Genomic DNA, 21837 nt, shown 5'->3' with positions numbered 1-21837 from the left:
TTCTTCTTCTTCTTCTTCTTCTTCTTCTTCTTCTTCTTCTTCTTCTTTTTAATATCTGTTATATATGTCTGTGCTTGCGGGTGCAGGTGCCTGTGGACACCGGAAGAGGGGGCATTGAATTTCTGGAGCTGGAGCTACAGGTGGTTGGAAGCTACGTGACATTGGTGCTAAGAATTGAACTATTCAAAAACAGTATATGCTCTTAACCACTGAACCTTTTTTCTAACCTCTCTTTTCTGTTCATTTTGTTTTGAGACAGGGTCTATATAGTCCTGGCTTGCTTGGAACTCAGAGCTCTACCTGCCTCTGCTTTCTGAGTTCTGGGATTAAAGGCCTGTCTTAGTTATGCTTCTACTGCTGTGAGGAGACACCATGACCAAGACAATTTACAGCAGAAAACATTTTATTGGAGCTTGCTTAGAGAGAGTTAAGTTCATTATCATGGCAGAGTGTGGTAGCAGTTAGGCATGCTGCTGGAGCCATAGCCGAGAGGGAGAGGGCCTAGCATGAATTTTTTTTTTTTTTTTTTTTGTTTTTTTTTTTTTTTTGGTTTTTCGAGACAGAGTTTCTCTGTGTAGCCCCGGCTGTCCTGGAACTCACTCTGTAGACCAGGCTTGCCTCAAACTCAGAAATCTGCCTGCCTCTGCCTCCCAAGTGCTGGGATTAAAGGCGTGTACCACCACTGCCCGGCTAGCATGAACTTTTGAACCTCAGAGTTAGTCCCCAGAGTCATACCTCCAACAAGGCCACACCTATTTTTTCCTAAACAGTCTACCAACAAATCCAAACAGCCAGATATGTGCACCTGTGGGGGCCAGTCTCATTCAGACTGGCACAGAGTGCTATTCCATTTTATTCCATTTGTTGTAGTCTGAGTGGAATTTTTAGGGTTTCACAAGCATCTTCCAAAACCCTGAGTTTTCAGTCTTAATAAAATGTAGGTATTGCAGCTGAGTAGGATTTTTTTCCTTTTACTTGTGACCTTAGGCATTGACTTATGGTAAAAGAGGTCTGCTTTTTAGCCAGGCATGGTAGTAAGTGCATGTAATCACAGTAGTCAGGAACTTGAGGCAAGAGGATGGTCATGACCTCTAGATCTGGCCTCCATGGGCACCTGCACATACATATACATAACCTCATAGACATATACATAATTAAACTTTTGCTTCTTTGTTGTTGTTGTGAGGTTTTTATTATGTGTCTGTGGGGTTGATACATTTCTTTTAGGGGCTGGAGAGATGGCTCAATGGTCAAGACTGCTCTTCCAAGGGACCTTGGTTCAATTCCTAGCATCCATATGGTGATTCACTACCATCTATAACTGCTGTTTCAGGGAATCCAACACCTTTTTAAACTCTGCAGAGCATGCAAGTGGTGTGTAGACATACATGCAGGGAAAACACCCATACACATAAAATCTGTGTGTGAGGGAGAAAGAAATCGGTATTAGAAGCTAGGCAACGTGGTATACACCTGTAATCCCAGCACTCAAGAAGCTGAGACAGGAGAACCAGAACATTTGATTGAGTCTCTTCAGATTTTGTCTTAGAAGGTATAACAACATTGTTCTTATACTTGCAGTATACTTCCTGTATACTGTTAATAGAAAAGCATCTTTCCATGGATTTCTCAAAAAGCAGGGAAGTGTCCTTCAGCCCTCACATAAATCTCCATGTCCTGACCTATGTAGTCCTGAGGATCAAAGGCACCCTGTGCGTGTAGAAAAGGACTGTACCAACTGAGCTGCATCCCAGCCCTAATTTCATGTATTTGTTGGGCTTTTCTCCAGGGACCCTCTAGGGCAGTTTTGCTGTGCTGCCATACATTTATTAGTCTATCTTTGTACAAGTGCTCTTTTTGTTTTGTTTTGTTTGAGACAGGGTTTCTCTGTATAGCCCTGGCTGTCCTGGAACTCACTCTGTAGACCAGGCTGGCCTCGAACTCAGAAATCCACCTGCCTCTGCCTCCCAAGTGCTGGGATTAAAGGCGTGCGCCACCACCGCCCAGCGTGTACAAGTGCTCTTTATTGCCATCTGTTTACTCCTACTTGTGGAAGCTGACTTAGTTTGACCAAGTACTAGCAGGAATATGAACAGAAGGTGGCTACCATAGCTCTGGGGATTAAATTCATTGCTACTGGGGTTGCAATGGAATGAAGAAAAGACAAACATGCAGATGCACAGAAAAGCTGGTTGTCCCAAGGACTGGACTTACTAATTAACACCAGCTCCCTAGAAACGGAGGCTGTTTATTTATGCAAGTGACCAGAAAGGCATGGTTTATGAGTTGCAGAGGTGTCAAGAAGACAGTTGTAGCTCATATCGGTAGGAACAGTCTCTATAAGGGAACAGTTCAAGCAGTAAATAGCAGGGGGAATAGGTATGGTGTACATTTCCTATGCACCGTTTGCACTCAGATCCCTGAAGAAAGCTTTGCTGTCCTTGAACCTCACCTGACTTGGGGAGACAACTTTGCCATTTCTTCATGGGTCTATGCCTGGGACCCTTGACATTACTGTCAGCAGCTCACACGTTCAGGGCTTCCTCCACTCCCTTCAAAGGAGGGGCCTTCTCCAGATCTCATAGTTCCTTCCTTTCGGGGTATAATAATGAATTCTTGATTTCTTTTGTTCTGTTTTGTTTTGTGTTTTTGAGATGGGATCTTTCTATGTAGTCCTGGCTGTCCTGAAACTTACTCTGTAGACCAGGCTTGCCTCAAACTCAAGGATCTACCTCTCTCTGCTTTCCCAAGTGTTGGAATTAAAGGAGTGTACCACCACCCCTGCCGGGCTTTCATTAATGAATTCTTAAAGAAGCTGGGTGAGGATGGGGTTATGGAGAAGTGGCTCAACAATTAAGAGCACTTGCTGGTTTTGGAGAGGACTTGGAGTTGGTTCCCAGAACTCACATAGCAGTATACAGCAAACCTGTTCTCTCCTGTTCTAGGGGCCCTGCAAGCATGCAGGCCAAACACTCATAAAATAAGTGATCCTAAAAACAAGAGGCTGAGTTCACTCCCTAGCAACATGGTGTAGATTAACCCTGGGTCCTCACAGGATTACACCTGGTTTGGGCTACATTTAACTTTTTCAAATGGCACATGGGAGATCATTGAAACTACAACAAGCCTTACAGTGTCTGTCATCGTTTAGGTTTTACCCAGTATCATGGAATCCCATTTCCATTCTTCTGTAAACCTTTCAGTGCCACGCTGACTTGTTTCTGAATGAACAATTATTAGGATGGAGACAGAGATCAAAGGGAAATATTGGGGCTGGAGACATAGCTCAGCTGTTAAAGAACTTGCTTCCAAGCCACCGAGTAGTAGCTTACAACCATCTGTAGTTCCAGTTCCAGAGGATCTGATGCACTCTGTCCTCCACCAGCAGCACCAGGTATGTATGTGCAGGCATAATACCCATATTCATTTTTGAAGATTGTTTAATTTTGGGACTGGAGGGATGGCTCAGTGGTTAAGAGCACCATCTGCTCTTCCAGAGGTCCTGAGTTCAATTCCCAGCAACCACATGGTGGCTCACAACCATCTGTAATGGGATCTGACGCCCTCTTCTAGTGTGTCTGAAGACAGTGACAGTGTACTCACATAAAATAAATAAATCTTTAAAAAAAAAAGAAAATTGTTTAATTTTAAGGGAAATGACATAAGATTTGTTAACTAATAAAGGTTGGAACAAAGTAAACATTGGCTAATGACTAGTAGGTTGACAGGAGTCAAGTCCAGTGTACAGAAAGCAACTACTATGTGTATACAGAGCAGGGAAAGAAGGGAAAAAGGTAAGGAAAACAAACTTGCAATCACAGCTGAACTACTGATCCTTAGAGGGGCCCAGGTCCCAGAGGAACAGGAATATACAGGCCTGTGAGGAAACACCAGAGGTGGAGAAGCATTCCACCAAGTAGGGAAGTAGCTGGTGTTGCTTGATACCATTGGGACATACAGTGCAATGAATGGCTCAACTCAATGTCCTGTATTTTATGTCAGTTGAAAGTTGCATGCTTGGGCTGGAGAGATGGCTCAGTGGTTAAGAGCGCTGACTGCTCTTCCAAAGGTCCTGAGTTCAATCCCAGCAACCACATGGTGGCTAATAACCATCTGTAATGGGATCCAACACCCTCTTCTGGTGTGTCCGAAGACAGCTACAGTATACTTATATACATAAAATAAATCTTAAAAAAAAAAAGAGCAGACAAAGTAGATATTTAAAAAGAAAATTGCATGCTGGCATAGCCAGGGGTTCCAAATAATCTGCATACAGGAGAGCTTGGTGTAAGGATGCCGCTGACTGGTTCTGAGGACAGGGAGGTGAGCATCACAAGGTCTTCATGAACCACTGTGCACTGAATGAAAAAGGAAACAGCATCCAGAAAGATGTTGTCTGCATGTCTCTCTAATGGAGGCCTGACACTGAACTATAAAACAAAGGAGAAACACTTCCCAATGGCAGGCAGAGAAAGGAGAGTAGGTGCCCTCTGGTCACCACTTGAACCAATTGCTAGGAACTAACTAGCCATGGAAAAGCCATGTTTTTGTTAGAAGGTGATCATCCAGATGTCCCAAGTATAAATATGAATGGTTTTGAACTTAACAGCAAATGAAAACTGTGGAGAGGAGGAACATCTCTTCTTTAATTCTGTCAGTTTCTGAATCAATATTAGAAAATCCCAGAAAAAGGCCACTTCAACTGAGAAAAGTAAAATTTGGCCAGAGTAAAGCAGTTGTGCCTACAGCGTCTACAGTAGGTGTCCAAGCTAGAGAATTTTCCAACACGCAGGCCTCACCTAAAGCACCGTTGCTTTCTGGAGATAACTTGAGTGATTCTGCGGGCAGTGGTGGCACGTGTTTAATTCCCGGGAAGGAAGAGGCCGGCGGATCTGTGTTCGAGACCAGCCTAGTCTACAGAAAGAGTTTCAAAAACACAGTATTGGGGTACGGGGGATACGATTCTGAAGAGCAAATATACAGAAAGTTTTATTTCGGTTCTTTCCGGGGGAAGCGTTCAAATAATGTGCAAGTGCGAAGGGAGAGAAAGAACCATACAAGTTCAGGCGAGCTTTGCCTCCGTTTCCAGTAAAACTGTTTTCAGCAGAGTTTTTCCGGCTCGAAGTACTCGGGATGACCGGGAAGCCCTGAAGGTGTTTTCTCTACCTTTAGGTAAAGCTACGAAGTTATAGCACCCTGAGCCTTCTGTGTAGTTTTCACTATTTTGTCCGAAAGATAGCACTCTTCTGAAAATACTACAAATCCCATGGTGCCACTTCAGCGGGGGTGAGTCGGCCCTTGGCGCACGTGGGCGGATCTGACCAATAACGACTGTCGTTACAGCGAACAGTTTGGACGTGTTTGTAAAAGGCCGCGGCAGGCAAAGAGAGACGCGGCGAGGGTGGTCACCAACGAGAGGTCCCTAGAGTTGAGAGGTAGGTAAGGGGGTAAGGTGGGAGAGGCCAAGCACCCACCGGGCACGGCTCAGGGTGGGACTAGAGGCGGAAAACATGTTCGGGGAACTCCATGTCGGACTGATGACATTTCTGCTGGGCCCTCACTTTGGCACAGGAAGTGAGCGTCTCGCAGAGGCTGCCGGGAAGCGGGTCGCATTGGGAAGTGCGTTTTCCAGCCGTCCGTTCCCGGAAGCTGCGCTTAGGCGCGCTCCCCTAAACAACACAGAGGGATTGTGGCCCGGACTCTTGTTATTTGGCAGCAACCAGGCTGATTCTACAATCAGTAAAGGTCTGCGGGTTGTGACGTTTCGGTCCAACAAGACAGTTTTATTCCTGAAATGGGTAAATAGCACCTCCGCAGGATCCCTTGAGTGAATGCGTGTACTCGAGTAGTTCTTTCTCACTTGGGGTGGTGTTCACATGCCCAAAACAGCGTCCCCACACCGATCAGCTCAGCGGCCGGATGGAACCCGGGGCAGCCTATCGCGTCCCGGGTTCCCTCTGCCAGCGCCAGGCGCTGTTCATCCTCTTGCTGAGAAGAAACTACCATCGGGAGACCCTTCAGGTTTCCAACGGAGCTCCTTCACAAGTCGCGTTCCTTGTGTATCCTTTTTTAAGACAGAGTCTGCAAGCCGGGCGTGGTGGCGCAGCCTGTCATCCCAGCACTCGGGAGGCGAAGGCAAGAGGATCTCAAATTCCAGGACAGCTAGGCTTTTTTCCTGTCTCAAAAAGGAAAGAACAAACTGGGTATGGTGACTAGTTCTTTAATACGAGAACTCTGGAGGCAGAGATGGGCGAGTCTCTGAGTTCGAAGCTACCCTGGTCCATCCCAGGACAGCCAGAGCTATACAAGGAAATCCTGCTCCCACTTCCCCCCCCCCCAAAAAAAAGGAAAATAAGAAGAAAACTCTGTAATGTTTCATAGTAGTACATGTTTTCAAATTCGAATAGTAAAAAAATGAAACTAAACCTCCATTTCTCGGGTCTCAAATCAATGCTGAAGGAATAGACATTTATACTGTGTCCTTAAAGTCTTTTTTATAAAAAAAAGATTTGTGTGTGTGTGTGTGTTCCCAGTGTGTCAAAGGAGTTGAATTTCCCAGAATTAAGAGTTATAAGCAGATGAGCCCTGGTGTTGGTGCTTGGAACCAAACTTGGGTCCTCTAGAAGAGCGATACACATTCTTAACTACTGAGCCGTCTCTCCAGCCCCATTTCCCCCCTTACTTTTCAAAACCAAGCATAGCATACACAAAGCACTAAGCTTTTCTCGCTCCACAATGTATGTTGATATTTACTTGTTGCCGGTAAACAGATCTCAGTTGTTTCTAATGCCTTTACAGTCGCATATTGCTCAGCACACTGTGCTTAGTCCTTTAATGGAAGTCCTTTCCCTATGCTGCAGTTATGAAATCTCAGAGGGGGATCTCTGTGATTTGGATGCCAGTCTGGTCCCCACATTGAATACAGCCAGGTGTGCATAGTAAGACCCTATCTTCAAAAAAGAGATGGGAGCTGGAAAGGTGACCCAGTGGTTAAGAGCACATACTGCCCTTGCAGAGGATCTGAGTTGAGTTCCCAGCTCCCATGGCTAGTAGCCCACAAGCGCCTGTAACTACAGATCCATTGTGTCTGTCCGCTATGACTGCCTATTACTCATATGCACATAGCCTGACAAAGGGAATAGGTTTTAGCCCCTTCGCAGCAGTTTTTCAGGTTCTGAAAATGTTTAGTTACAGAGGAAGTAGCATGTTTACTATGATGTTTACATTTATTGAAATATATGGCCCAGCACTGTGGTCCATACATGTAGCCCTCTCACTTAGAAGGCCAAGACAAAAGGATTATCCAGAGTTTAAGGCCTGCCTCAGGTACATAAGTTCCAGGTCACAGAGTAAAACCTTATCTTAAAAATAAATAAAAGAAATAGTATATGGTACTCACTATATACATGGAGGGGTCTTACTGGGGATCAAATCAAGGGTCTTATACATGTTGAGCCAGTGTTGTACAACTCAGCTGTACGACCTTCAATCCCATATATGTTTATAGAAAGACAGTTGTCTACACAAATACTTGTCCCAGTGATCTCAGTACTATGTATGGCCAAAAAGTTGGGACTAAGCCAAGTATCTGTGGCTGATAAGTGGACATACAAAGCATGACTCACCTATACGTTAAAATACTGCATTAAAAAAAAAAAAAGATTTTACAGGGATTAGAGAAGTGGCCCAGCAGCTAACAGTGCTTGCTTCTCTTCAGAGCTCCATCCCAGCGCTCGGAGATGTCGTCATCAGGCGGCTCACAGCTGCCTGCAACTCCAGCTCCAGAGGCCCTCACACGCTCTCTGGCCTCCACAGGCATCTGCATCCATGTGTGCACATACAGACAAGTACACAGCTAAACATCTCTGAAAACATTTTAAGTAACTGGGTGTAGACGCTTATACCTTTAATAATTAGGTTAGACTCAGCACTCAGAAGGCATCTCATTAGTTCCAGGCCATTCAGGTCTACATAGTGAATTTCGAGCCAGTCAGGATTCCTGGGTGAGACCTTGGCCCAGAAACAAAGCCAAAACACTATGTGTTTTATTTATAAGCTAATACAGATGTTCGTGTGTATATGTATTTGGAAATTTGTTTCTCCATTATTTTTGTGCATAATTGGCAGTATATTATACATTCTAATTTACATCTAAATACTTTTTTCAAGAATTACAAGCAGATTGCCTCTCCCCTCCCACCATGAGAAAGCATTAAGAGGGCTGGGCGGTGGTGGTGCACGCCTTTAATCCCAGCACTTGGGAGGCAGAGGCAGGTGGATTTCTGAGTTCGAGAGTTCGAGGCCAGCCTGGTCTACAGAGTGAGTTCCAGGACAGCCAGGGCTACACAGAGAAACCCTGTCTTGAAAAAAAAAAAAAAAAAGAGAAAGCATTAAGAGGCAGAGAAGATGGTTGTTAAGGTGACGTTCCTCCTTACGAGCATGGCGACCTAAGTGCTAACCCTCAGAAGCCACACACACAGCCAGGTACAGGGATGAATCCCTGTGATCCAAGTGCTCAAGGGACCCTGGGCTCTGCTCTCCAGCCAGTCTAGACGAACTGCTGAGTTCAGTGAGAGACCCTACATACATAGAGCGCGCACACACACATGCTAGTAAAGCATTTGTATATATAAATCTAAAAAAAAAAAAAAAAAAAGAGTGGAGCTGTTATGGTGGCACAGGTCTTTAATCCCAGCACAGCACTCAGGAAACAGACAGGCAAATCTAGGAGTTGCTCCATGAGAGCCAGACAGCCAGTGCTACAGACAGAGAGAAACCCTGTTTCCAAAAAAAGAAAGAAAAAAAAGTGTAAAGCAAGTGAGGACACCCACTGTCAACTGTCAGCCTCTGGGCTCCTTACTTGAGATTGCACACTCATATTTACACAGAAGTATTAAGAGTCAGGTGTAGGGGTTGGAGAGATGGCTCAGTGGTTAAGAGCATGGATCTTCCAGGGGTCCTGAGTTGAATTCCCAGCAATGACATGGTGGCTTACAACCATCTGTAATGGGATCCAATGCCTTCTTGTGTGTCTGAAGACAGCTACAGTGTTCTCATAAAAATAAAAATTAAGGTGTTTTTTTTTTTTAAGAGTCAAGTGTAGAAGTACATGCCTGAACTCAGGCCAGCCAGATTCTATCTCGGAAAAAAAAAAAACAAAACTAAAAAAAAGTGTTAAAATGATTGAACTTAAGAGGCAGAGGAAGTAGATGTGTGAGGAAGTACTTGCAGAGCATGCGCAGACCTCCGGATTTGATTCCTCAGCACTGCACAGACCGAGTGTAATGCTGCATACCTGTGATCCAACAGTTGGAAGTGGATGCTAGAAGATCAGAGGTTCAGAGGCATCATAGGCTGCATAGGGAGATTGAGACCAGCCTGAGATAATGAGATAGTGTCTCACAAAAGGTAATGAGGGAGGGGAATGGTTACACATGCCTTATAAACCTAGCGCTCAAGCGTTAGAGGCAGAAGTATGAGAAGTTCAGATCATCCAAGACTACATGGGATCTCAGGGGACGGTAGTTAAGAGTCAGAGGACCCAAGTTCGGTTCCCAGCACTTAAATGGTGCCTCGCAACCATCCATAAAGCCAATTCTAGGGGATCTGGTGTTATCTTCTGCCTTCCATAGGCACCAGGGGTGCAGTTGGTGCATAGATATCCATGAAGGCCAAATAAACACTCATACACAGAAAAATGAATTTTAAGTGTTTCAGTGAAAGCTGGGAGGTAGTGGCTCATACCTGTAATCTCAGCTCTTGAGAGACAGAGGCAGGTGGATCTCTGTGAGTTCAAGGGAAGCCTGATCTACAGAATGACTTCCAGGACAGCCAGGGCTACACACAGAGACCCTGTCTCAAAAAAATAAGTTTTTCAATGAAAAATAATAAAATATAAGGCACTAAAAATATTATGTTTTACCATTAGGGAAGGTGAATGGGACCAGTTCTATACTGAAGCTTCTGTTCTGTCCACCTTATGCAATGACATTACTGTTATTTTACTACTTTGTTGTTGAAAGTATAAATAGTAAATTTCCATGGGAGTATCTGACAAATATTTCTCAAATGTCAAAATTTTAGATGTAGACTGCGTGGGGCCTTCGCTTGTATGGATGTTGTGGCACTGTCAACTGGCCTCAAGGACTTCACGTGGGCTAAGCGTGTCATCAGCTAATGAACTATCCCAGCTCCTACTCTGCCTGTTTATAAGTAGAAAGATCCATCTTTTGTCATACGACAACTGCCTTCTCTTGTTTTGCTTTCAGGCTGCCAAGAGTTCTACCTAGAGGAGCTGGAATCTGACTGGAACCCTGGGCAAGAGCTTTGCCATAGGGAATGGAATGTCTGCAGTGTTACATCAGAGTTCAGCCTTCAGAGGACTTAGGCCAAGTGGCACACCTCACTGCAGATGAGCATGCCTGGTTTTGTGCTGTCTGATTATCACAAACTAATGAGACACATGTTAGGTCTTATGGACGCAGGTTCCACTGTTCTCCAGGTGCCCTGGCGGCTGGTGCAGGTAGGACTGGAAAGGGCTGGGAAAGACTGGGAAAGACTGGGCTGGGCTTGGCTTCAGGGGACCAGTAGAAGTGAAATAATCCATCTTTTCTGTGCTCTGGTCCTTTTTTTTCTAAGACAGGTTCTCATGTAGCCCAAGTTGGCCTTCAACACCTTTATAGCTGGGAATGACACTGAATCCATGATCCTCTTGCCCTACCTTCTGAGTGCTGGGGTTACAGGCATGTACCACCACCTCCAGTTCATGTGCTGCTGAAGCACCATTCTAGTCCCAGCAACTGGGAGCCTAAGGCAGGAGGATCTGTGAGAACTTGAGACTAGCCTGGGCTACCGTCTTAGTTAAGATTGCTATTGCTATGACAAAATACTTGACCAAAAAGCAAGTTGGGGAGAAAAAGGGTTTATTTGACTTACACTTCCAGGTCACTATTCATTTTTGAAGGAAGTCAAGACAGAAATTCAAACAGGGCAGGAACCTGAAGCCAGGAGCTGATCCCGAGGTCATAGAGGGATGCTGCTGACCAGCTTGCTCAGCCTGCTCTCTCATAGGACCCTGGACTACCAGCCTAGGGATGGCATCACCTATAATAGTGTGGGCCCTCTCCCATCAATCACTAATTAAGAAAATCCTTTATAGCCATGTCTTAGGGTTTTATTGCTGTGAAGAGACATCATGATCATGACAGCTCTTATAAAGGACAACATTTAATTGGGGCTGGCTTACAGTTTGAGAGCTTTCGTCCATTATCATCATGGTGGGAAGCATGGCAGCATGCAGGCAGGTGTGGTGCTGGAGGAGCTGAGAGTTCTGCATCCTGATCTGCAGGCATCCAGGAAGAGACTGACTCAACACTAGATGTAGCTTCAGCATATCTATGAGAACTTGAAGCCCGCCTCCACAGTGATACCCTTTCTCCAAAAAGGCCACATCTCCTAAGGTTCTCTCTTAACAGATAACTGTAGCTTGTGTCAAATTGACACAACACTGCCCAGGACAGCTACATTTTTACAATCGAATCTGAACTACAAAGTGAGAACCTATTCCAAAATAAATAGATAACAATCCCTCCCTCATCTTTTCTCTGTCTTTTAATGTTAACTCTATGTGAATGTGTTCTCCTGCTGATAGTCTTGTCTTTCTTAGGGGCTGTGAACAATGGAACCCAACTCTCAGAGGACTAAAGTCCCAGCTTTCTTATCTGACTTGGGGAAGGCCACACTGAGGGGAATCAGGAAGTGTCCCCGATGTGGTACGTACAATGGTACCCGTGGGTTGAGCTGTAAGAACAAGACATGTGGAACCATATTTCGCTATGGTGCCCGAAAGCAGCCTAGCATTGAAGCTGTCAAAATCATCACCGGCTCTGATCTACAGATCTACTCTGTGCGGCAAAGAGACCGAGGCCCTGACTACCGATGCTTTGTGGAGCTAGGTGTTTCAGAGACCGCAATCCAGACCGTGGATGGTACAATTATCACTCAGCTGAGCTCTGGCCGGTGTTATGTCCCATCATGCTTGAAAGCTGCCACTCAAGGCGTTGTGGAAAACCAGTGTCAACACATCAAGCTAGCAGTGAACTGCCAGGCCGAGGCCACCCCTCTGACTCTGAAGAGTTCAGTCCTGAATGCTATGCAGGCTTCCCCAGAAACCAAACAGACCATCTGGCAGTTGGCCACAGAACCTACAGGTCCCCTGGTGCAGAGAGTCACTAAAAACATTATGGTAGTGAAATGCAAAGCCAGCCAAAAGCACAACTTGGGCTATTTGCACACGTCCTTCATGCAGAAAATCAGCTCCAGAAGCTTGTCAGAGCGCCGTTTCTTCTGCTCCTGCCAGACTCTGAAATCACATAAGTCCAGCATCCCCAAGGCTGAGGCAACCCCAAAGTGCATCCACTTCTTTGCTTGCCTCTGTGCCTTTGCCAGTGATGAGACATTGGCTCAGGAATTCTCGGACTTCCTAAATTTCGATGCCAGCGGTACGTGAAGAGTTTGACAGTTACTTAGTTGTTCTAAAATGGCACTGAAGGCGTTCTGCCGATGCATTTGGGAATTTTCCTAATAGCCCTTAGATTCAGGTGCTCGGTAGTACAGATGAAAAGGCCTGTCTTCTTTTATAACTGTGTGTGTGTGTGTGTGTGTGTGTGTGTGTGTGTGTGTGTGTGTGATGTGTGTAAGTGTGTATGTACTGTGGCATACATATACACACCTCAGACAATTCTGTGGTGTCACTACTCTCTTTGTACGTTTACAAAAACTCCAGGGTTTGAACTCAGGTTTACAGCAAGTGCTTTTACATGCTGAGCCATCTCACTAGTGTACTTTAAAAAGCAATCATTGTATTAGGTGGTGGTGGTGCACACCTTTAATCCCAGCATTCAGGAGGCAGAGGCAGGCGGATCTCTGAGTTTGGGACCAGCCTGGTCTGCAGAGTGAGTTCCAGGACAGCCAGGACTACACAGAGAAATCCTGTTTGAAAAAAAACAAAAAACAAAAAAAACCTCTCAATAAAAAATGAAAGAAAGAAGAAGCATAATATGTTGGTAACATAACCAGCTGGCCTCAAATCAGTCCTTTTGCCTCCTATATGCTGGAATTACAGCCCAAAGCCACCACTCCTGACTAGCATTTCTTCTTTAAATTCAGCACATGTACTGAAAAGTTTGGTTAGATGGCTGAAACTAATAATATAGAGCTGAACGTATTTTTTGAGACACAGGATATAACAAATATGGGGCGGGGGGCGCAGGGTAGCATCTTTTTGGCCCTTGCATGTACGAGTACCTGTGTGCGTGCATGCAGAGCCCAGAGGAGTAATGTCCATTACTCTGTCTTAACTCGTTAAGATAAAGTTTCTCACTGAACCAGAAACTCACAACTTCAAGTAGGCCAGCAAGTTCCCAGGGCTCACCCATCTTCATTGCCCAGTGCTGGGCTACAAGCACTGTAGCTGTGCCCAGCGTTTTACATGAGTGCCAGGGATTTGAATTTAGGTTCTCGTCCTTTTGTACCAAATCCACTTACCCACATTACTGTCTCCTCAGCCCATAGTTTGATTCTTTTATTCATTTATTCATTCATTTATTTATTTATTTATTTTTATTTATATGAGTATGTTGTAGCTGTCTTCAAACAACACACTAGAAGAGTATATCAGATCCCATTACAGATGGAAATTGAACTCAGGACCTCTGGAAGAGCAGTCAGTGCTCTTAACCGCTGAGCCATCTCTCCAGACCATTTGATTCTTTTTTTTTTTTTTTTTTTTTATGTTATGGATAACCTAAGTTGAGCAAAATTACACAGAAAAAATATTTTATTATAGCCTTTTATTTTTCTAATCTCCAGAAATGAAGGTACCATGCTCAAAATACCTGTATCGTTTTTGTTGTTGACATTTTTTAACTTAATTTATTTATTTAGTTGATTTAATGTATATGTGTGCCTTTTGGTGTATATCTGTGCACCATGTCTGTGCAGAAGCCTTGGCAGAGGTCAGGAAAGGCCTCAGATTTGCTGCAAGTGGAGTTTTAGCTGGATGTAAGCTATTATGTGGATGCTGGGAGCCAAACCCATATTCTCTGCAAGAGTGGCCAGTGCTCTTCAGACCTCTGTTGTTGAAATATTTTCATCTGTTTGTTTTTTAAATGTGTTTGTGTGTGTGTGTATGTTGATGTGACATGGTGCATGTGTGGAGGTCAGAGACACCCTCAGCTCTAAGTCCTTGCCTTACTTTCCTCTTGTACCCAGAGCTTTGCACTTGCCAGGCAAAAGCTCCACCACTGAGCTAAGACCCCAAACCCTCACCTTCCCTTTCCTTGGAGGCAGGGTCTCTCATTTGCTGCATACTCCATACTCCAGGCTAATAGCTTATGAGCTCTCAGGGGATTCTCCTGTTTCTGCCTTCCATTTTACAGTAAGAATGGAGATATTGTAGATGTGCTACCACGGGAGTGATAATGGTTAGTTTTTCCCATAGGCCTTTAATTTTTTTTTTTAAAGATTGTTTAATGTATATGAGTGTTTTGCCTGCATGTACACACATGCCTGGTAACCCACAGAGGCCAGGAGAATGTATTGGATACCCTTTCATTGGAGTTACAGACAGTTGTGAGCTGCTGTGTGGGTGCTGGGAATCCAACCCAGGTCCTCTGAAAGAGAAGACAGTGCTCTTAACCACTGAGCCATCTCCTTAGCTCCACTGTTTTTCTTAAAGTTTGTCCTTATTTTCTGTGTCCAAGTGACTGCCTACACATGTGTATGTGCACCACATGTGTGCCTGCTGCCCACGGAGGTCAGAAGAGGCCATCGGATCCTTTTGAACTAGAGTTACAGGGTGGTTTTGAACCACCATGTAGGGCTGGGAACCAAACGTGGGTCCTCTGCCAGAACAGCAATTGCTCTTAACTGCCCTGCCATCTCTCCAGCCTCGTGTCTGAATTTTTACATGGGTTTTGGGGGAAGTATGTATCTGTGTGTGGCTATCAGGTAAGTTCCTATAAGGGCCAGAGGCATGAGGTGCTTAGAGGAACTCAACAAGAAGTGGTGATGAGCCACCCAACGTGGTTGCTGGTGACTGAACACACCCAAATGCATGGATGCTAGTACCCAAGAAGGCCAGAGCCATCAGGTATTCCCTTGAGCTGGAGTTGCAGCCAGTTGTGACCTATGGAAGTGATAGGAACGAAACTTGGGTCCTCTGCAAGATGGTCCCTGAGCCATCTCTCCAGACCCCAATTTTTATTTCTTAATGATTGTTAGCTGCCAACAGCTCCCAGCATTTTAGTTTTACATTTCTCTGTATAAGAGGAGGGGTGTGTCTCTGAAAGTCAGCAATAGTGCTGTGTACTTACAGCCAGCTCTTTGTAGGTCTGTCCATTTGTATTAACCCAAATGATTAAAACATTCTACTAACTTCATCACAAAACCATGTGGACGAATAAAAACTTTATATTATTAAAAAGTATTTTTAAACTTAGAATTTATTCTGCACAGGGTAAAAGAATTTAATATTTAGCTCTCAAGTTTGGATTATCAGTATATTACAATTTTATGTATCAGACTCAAGTAGCATACAAATTGAATACATTTAAACTTTTTTTGCTAAGTATTTATATTGTATTAAAAATAAGAAGCTCAGGACTGAACTAAATATTTAATCAGGTTAAATTCTGAATATGTTTCTGTTTTCATTTGTCCTGTTTGTAAAAGTGTGCAAATACATCACCCAGACTAACTCCCATTGCTGCACTTGCTGTGTGTCTGTGGATGGAAAACAAATTCAGTGATTTTTTTTTTTAAACAAAGAATACATATTTCCTAATACTACATTTTAATGTTGTTTATTGTTCAGTAAATTTCTCTGATTGGCACAAGTACAAGAATCTACTTGAACCATGTACCAAGCAAATATAAAGTGTTCCATGAAGAATTCCTCAAGCTAAAAAAAAAAAAGAAGAAGAATCGAGGTGTGTGTGTGTGTCTGTGTGTGTGTGTACTGGAGATGGGAACCCTTGTGTGTCTGTGTATGTCTGTGTGTGTGTGTGTGTGTGTGTGTGTGTGTGTGTGTATGGAGATAGGAACCTTTGTGTGTGTGTGTGGAGATGGGAACCCTGTGTGTCTGTGTGCATGTGTGCTGGAGATGGAACCCAGAGCCTTAGGCATTCTAGGCAAGCCCTCTGCTCACAGACCACTCCTCCATTCCTAACTAGAGCAAGATGTTTGGGAGAGTTTTTTTCAAGTAACTTATTTTACGTCAAGCAAGTGGTCTATCCTTTTTTTTTCTGGAGTCAGATTTTTATAGATTACTTTTTCTTTAGTTAGGGTTCATACTTTCTCTTGAATAGTAGTAGTAATTCAGAAACCTTTCTTTTTTTAAGGTCTTAAAGAGATAGTTATACCCCAGTTAGGCTGCCACGCAGAATCGTCTGTCTCAGCTTGTGAGTCTGCTGCCTCTAAGTCCCGGAAGAGGAAGAAGGATGAAATGTCTGGTGAGACGATTTTACTCATTTCTTTCTTTTTTTTTTTTTTTTTTTTGAGACAGGGTTTCTCTGTATAGCCCTGGATGTCCTGGAACTCACTCTGTAGACCAGGCTGGCCTCGAACTCAGAAATCCGCCTGCTTCTGCCTCCCAAGTGCCGGGATTAAAGGCGTGCGCCACCACTGCCTGGCTACTCATTTCTTTATTGTGTAGAGGTTGTCTTTTGTTTTTCACTGAGTCTGAGGAATCACGAGAAAAGACCTCCCCTCCCCCCCTTTTTAAAAGATTTATTATTTATTGTATGTGTGCGAATTCACTGTTACTTTCTTCAGACACACCAGAAGAGGGCATCAGATCCCATTACAGGTGGTTGTGAGCCACCATGTGGTTACTGGGAATTGAACTCAGGATTTCTGGAAGAACAGTCAGTGTTCTTATCCACTGAGCCACCTCTCCAGCCCCCTGAGAAAACTCTTGTTCCTGAATTTTTAATAACTTTTTTTTTTTTTTAAGTAAGAGGTAGGCCAGGTGATGTACTCCAGAAACAGAGGCAGGTTTGAGGCCAGCCAGGTCTACCTAAAGAGTTCTAAGTCAGTGAGGGCAACATAATGAAATTCTGTATTGAAGGAAGGGAGGGAAGGAGGGAGGAAGGGAGGCAGGGAAGGAGGGAGGGAGAGAGGGAGGGAGGGAGGGGAAAGGGAAGGGGAAGGGGGAAGGAAGGAAAAAGAAGGGGGGAGAAAGGAAAAGGAAGGGGGAAGGAAGAGAAGAGAAGGGCAGGATGAAAGACAAGCAAACAGGCAAGCTGGGCACTGGTGGCACAGGCCTTTAATCCCAGCACTCTGGAGGCAGAATGAATTTGAGGCCAACCTGGTGTACAGGGTAAGTTCTAGGACAGCGAGGGCTATACAGACAAACTCTGTCTTTAAAAATAAAACAATAAAAAGGCTGGGCGGTGGTGGCACACACCTTTAATCCCAGCACTTGGGAGGCAGAGGCAGGCGGATTTCTGAGTTCGAGGCCAGCCTGGTCTACAGAGTAAGTTCCAGGACAGCCAGGGCTACACAGAGAAACCCTGTCCCAAAAAGTAATAATAAATAAAAATAAAAAATAAAAATAAAAAACCCATTTGTGTTGGGGAAATAGTTTAGTGGTAGAATAGATGTAGTGCATGTTCGAAATCCCCAGCACCAAACACGTCTCTTAGTGGAGAACTTTAGGTCCAGTGGGAAACCCTGTCTCATGGGAGCAAGGTAGAGAGCAATACAAGAAGATACCCAACATCCTGTTCTGGCTGCCACATTCTCAAAACATGCTCACCCCACCACCACCTCACACATACACACCGTGCAAAGAGTAAATGAGCTAGCTGAAGTGGTGTATGTGAGTAAACCCGACACTTGGAGGTGGCGGCTGGAGGACCAGTATCCAAAATCATCCTTAACTACATACCAAGGTTGAGGCCATCTTAGGCTGCCCTGTGTGAAAAACAAACAAATCAAATATCGTAAAATTATTCATAGAAAAGAAAATGGAAGAGAGCTCACCAGAAAGCATGTTGGTTATCAAACAGGTAAAAACTGCAGGTAGATTCCTTCCTTCCACTTCTGTTTTCTGTCTCAGTCTCTTATAAACAGCAGAAAAAGTTAAAATTTTGTATTTAATGGTTAAGACTGGTTCATTCTAGAAACTGTAAAGCTATACTGAATATTACCAAAGACTGTTTATGTTTTAGGTACTTTAGAAATCACTATCAAGTCAATTTTTATAATTGTACAGAATTAAAAAATAATTATTTTATGTGCGTCTTGCCTGTATGTATGCGCCTACATGTATGTATGTTCATGTATGTTTGTGCACTATGTGTGTTCCTAGGGAGTGTGGAGTCCCCCAGAACTGGAGTGACAGGAGGTGTGAGCTGCCATGTGGGTGCTGGGAAACTGACCCTGGCTCCTCTGCAAAGGAGCCAGTGTTCTTAACTGCTGAGCCATTGCGCTAGCCCCAGTTTTGCAGACTTCTTTTAAGATTATTTTTGTCTGGGTTGGAGAAATAGCTCTGTGGCTAAAGACTCTTGCTAAAATTTGAAGATCTGAGTAATTGGGAACTTTTATCCATGGGACCCCCATGGTGGAAAGAAAGAACTAACTCCCACAAATTGTCCTCTGACCTCTATGTGTGCCCTGTGGCACACCCACATAAACAGAAAATAAAAATGTCAGGAGACATGGCCCAGTGGTTAAGAGCACTGGATGCTCTTCCAGAAGACACTGTTGAGTTCAATTTCTAGCACCCACATGACAGCTCACAACTGTCTGTAATGCCAGTTCCAGGGGTCTGGCACTCTCACTTCGACATACATGAAGGCAAAAACAGTAATGAACATAGTATAAAAATAAATAAATTTTCAAAAATAAATTTAAATGTAACAACAAAGTTACTTTGTCTTGTATGTGGGTAAGATTACTTTTAACTCCTGATCGTGTCTCTGCCTCCCATCTGCTAGATTACATGCCTGGCTGTAGACGTGAAGTCTTGTTGGGTGTTGTCTAGTCTCTAAGACAGGATCTCCTATACCCCAGGCCTGGTGCTCACCTTGCAGGGGAGGATGACCTTGAATGTATTCCACCTCCACTTCTTGCTGGCACTAAGGCTTATGCCATTGCTCTCAGTTTATGGGGCGTAGGGCTCAGTCCAGGGCTCAGTGCATGATAGGCATCTCATTCCCGAGGCATGTCTTAACTATTGGAACCTATTTGTGATCTAGGTGCACAGGTGAATAACTCACTGATGCCACAAGATGCAATAAACAGCAATCTAAGGAAGAGCGGCCTGAAAAAGCCTGTGGTTACGGCGTCACTAAAAAGGCAGGGTAAGTTTCCTTTCCTAGAAGGGGCTTCAGGGGTGGAAACCACCCAGGTAGTCAGAAGGAGTACTCAAAAGAAATGTTGCATGTTGTCTCCTATGATGTGGTACTGACATAAAAAATAGCAGTGAGTGGAGTCCCAGAAGCTGAGGTCTCTCCTGTTCCCCTAGGTTCAAATCATGCTCAGAGTTATGCTAGGATCAACAGGTGGTCCAGCAGTTTAGAAAAGGATTTGCTGCTCTGCTGTGAGTTTAGGTCTCAGCTCTCTCTCGGACAGGTTACACCTATAACCCCTGCTCCAAGGGATTTTATATGTTGTCTGACTGGAAAACAAACACACACAAAAGTAAAACACATCTAAGACTAAATCGATGGCTCAGTGGTTTAGAGCACTTGCTGTTCTTTCAGAGGACCTGGGTTCAACTCCTAGCACCTGTGTCAAGCAGCTCACAGCTGTAACTCAGGATGTAGACCTGGCTGTTTTGAACTTGTGGCTCAACTCTGCAAATAACTCCATCTCTAGGCAATGCAGTACCTCTCTGGCCTCCAAGAGCACTGAGAAGACACCTGGTACATATACATGCTGGCAAAACACCCATACATATAAAATAAATCAAATGAATCTCTAAATTATTAGTTTGTTGGTCTGTATCTAAATACACCTGTTGTTTTGCCTGCAGGTATGTCTGTGCACCGCTTACATTCAATGGCCTCAAAGGCCAAAAGAGGTTGTCAGATCTCCTGAGACTGGAGTTATGGACAGCTGTGAGCTGCTGTGTGGGTGCTAGGAATTAAATCTAGCTCCTTTTGAAGAACAGCCAGTGCTCCTAACTGCTGAGCCATCACTCCAGCTTCTAAAATACAATTAAAAAATAATAAACTATGCTTCCTATATGGTGGTGTGTTTCTGCAATCCCAGTACTCAGGAAGCAGAGGCAGAAGTATAACCACAGTTGAAAACCACCTGGTCTGCATGCTGAGCTCCAGGCCAGGGAGGGCTACATACAAGACCTTATCTTAAAAGAACCAAGATAATTACAGTGAGTATAATCACAAAGACAGAGTGGGTGAGCGCTTGTCAGGAGTTAGTAGGATGGCGTCTTGTGATAGAAGTGTTCTTTCTTGCCTGTGGCTGCACATAGGATAAAATGCAGAGTGTGTGCATGACTTGCAAGTATGTGCAAAGTGGGTGAAAGCAAACGGGGCCCTTAGGTTGTGTCCACATCATTTTCCCAAGTGAGTATTTATTCTGGACAGCTTAAACTTTATTCTCAGAAGTCTTGGCAAGTAGTATACAAGCTCTTGTGTTGAGATTGGCTCTCACTGTGTAGGCCAATATGGCTTCAACTACAGCTGCCCCTGCCTTAGCCCCCTGAGTGAACATTCAGGCTATAGGTGTGCACTATCACACCCAGGGAAACTTTGTATTTCGTACAACTATATAAGAATATACACTTATATCAAAAAGTTGTATATGCTCTTTAAAGAAAAAAAAACTAAAATTACTGAAAACAAAAAAGTACTAAATTACATCTTTTTGTTTGTTTTTGTGATACAAAGAGTTGAAGCCGGGCGTCAGGATACCAGGCACGCACACTATCCTGACTGGGCCCCAAGCACCCTGCTCTTTATTCTGGTCTCATTAACCTCCATCCCTTGTTACTTTTTTCTCAGTAGTTTATTCCAGGGCTTTAAGAGTTTTGCCATTTCCCTCTTATTTTATGTTAAGTCTTCATTCCTTTTGCATTTCTGAATACAAACATTTACAGTTAAGTGTGAAATACTATAGCAACTCATAATGAATTACCTCCCTTTCTTTCTTTCTTTATTTATTTATTTTATTTTTTTATTTTTTTGGTTTTTCGAGACAGGGTTTCTCTGTGTAGTCCTGGCTGTCCTGGAACTCACTCTGTAGACCAGGCTGGCCTCAAACTCACAGAGATCTGCCTGCCTCAACCTCTTGAGCAGTGGGATTAAAGGCATGGGCCACCACTGCCTGGCCAATGCCACCCTGCTTTTAATTATTATTCTTATTTAATGTGAACAGGAGTTTTGCATGTGTGTATGTCTGTATACTATATGCATGCCCCATGCCTGCAGAGGCCAGAGGAGCATCTGATTCCCTTGGAATTAGAGTTGTAAGCTGAATAATTGTAAGCTGCTACAGTTCTGAAAATCAAACCCGGATCTTCAGGAGCAGCCACTGTTATTAACCTCTGAGCCATCTCTCTACACCCTGGTTTGCTTTGTCCTGGTTTGTGTTGCCCTTGGCTGGCCTGGACCTTGATATGTAGACCAGAATGGCCTTGATCTCACAGCAGTCCACTTGCTTCTGCCTCCTGACCGCTAGAATTAAAGGTGTCCACCACCACACCTGGCTGTTTAACCTATTTATCTCAAAACTCCCTGAGTAGCCACAGATGGCCCTGGACTCCTGCTCCCCCACCTCTGCCTGAGTAGCCACAGATGGCCCTGG

General features: G+C 44.1%; 1 protein-coding gene across 5 annotated transcripts in view; it reads left to right on the top strand.

The window, feature by feature from the left end:
• Window positions 1-5330: 5330 nt before the first annotated feature.
• CUNH2orf42 (chromosome unknown C2orf42 homolog) overlaps window positions 5331-21837 on the top strand; it is a 31102-nt gene continuing 14595 nt past the window's right edge. For 3 of the 5 annotated variants that reach the window (XM_028762398.1, XM_028762399.1, XM_028762394.1), the window contains exons 1-6: window positions 5423-5435; window positions 5572-5798; window positions 10269-10522; window positions 11666-12500; window positions 16401-16511; window positions 19263-19367. In XM_028762398.1, the coding sequence (XP_028618231.1) occupies window positions 11678-12500; window positions 16401-16511; window positions 19263-19367 (1039 nt within the window). In that variant the 5' untranslated portion in view covers window positions 5423-5435; window positions 5572-5798; window positions 10269-10522; window positions 11666-11677. Of the gene's footprint in view, window positions 5436-5571; window positions 5799-9255; window positions 9409-10268; window positions 10523-11665; window positions 12501-16400; window positions 16512-19262; window positions 19368-21837 lie in introns of those variants that run through there. The other 2 variants (XM_028762395.1, XM_028762397.1) reach the window with 2 other exon arrangements.

This window comes from Grammomys surdaster, unplaced genomic scaffold (genome assembly GCF_004785775.1).
Source record: "Grammomys surdaster isolate TR1022 unplaced genomic scaffold, NIH_TR_1.0 133, whole genome shotgun sequence".
In the NCBI taxonomy this organism is placed as follows: domain Eukaryota; kingdom Metazoa; phylum Chordata; class Mammalia; order Rodentia; family Muridae; genus Grammomys; species Grammomys surdaster.
Note: the sequence above shows the minus strand (reverse complement) of the source record. Positions and strands in the feature narration are given on the sequence as shown.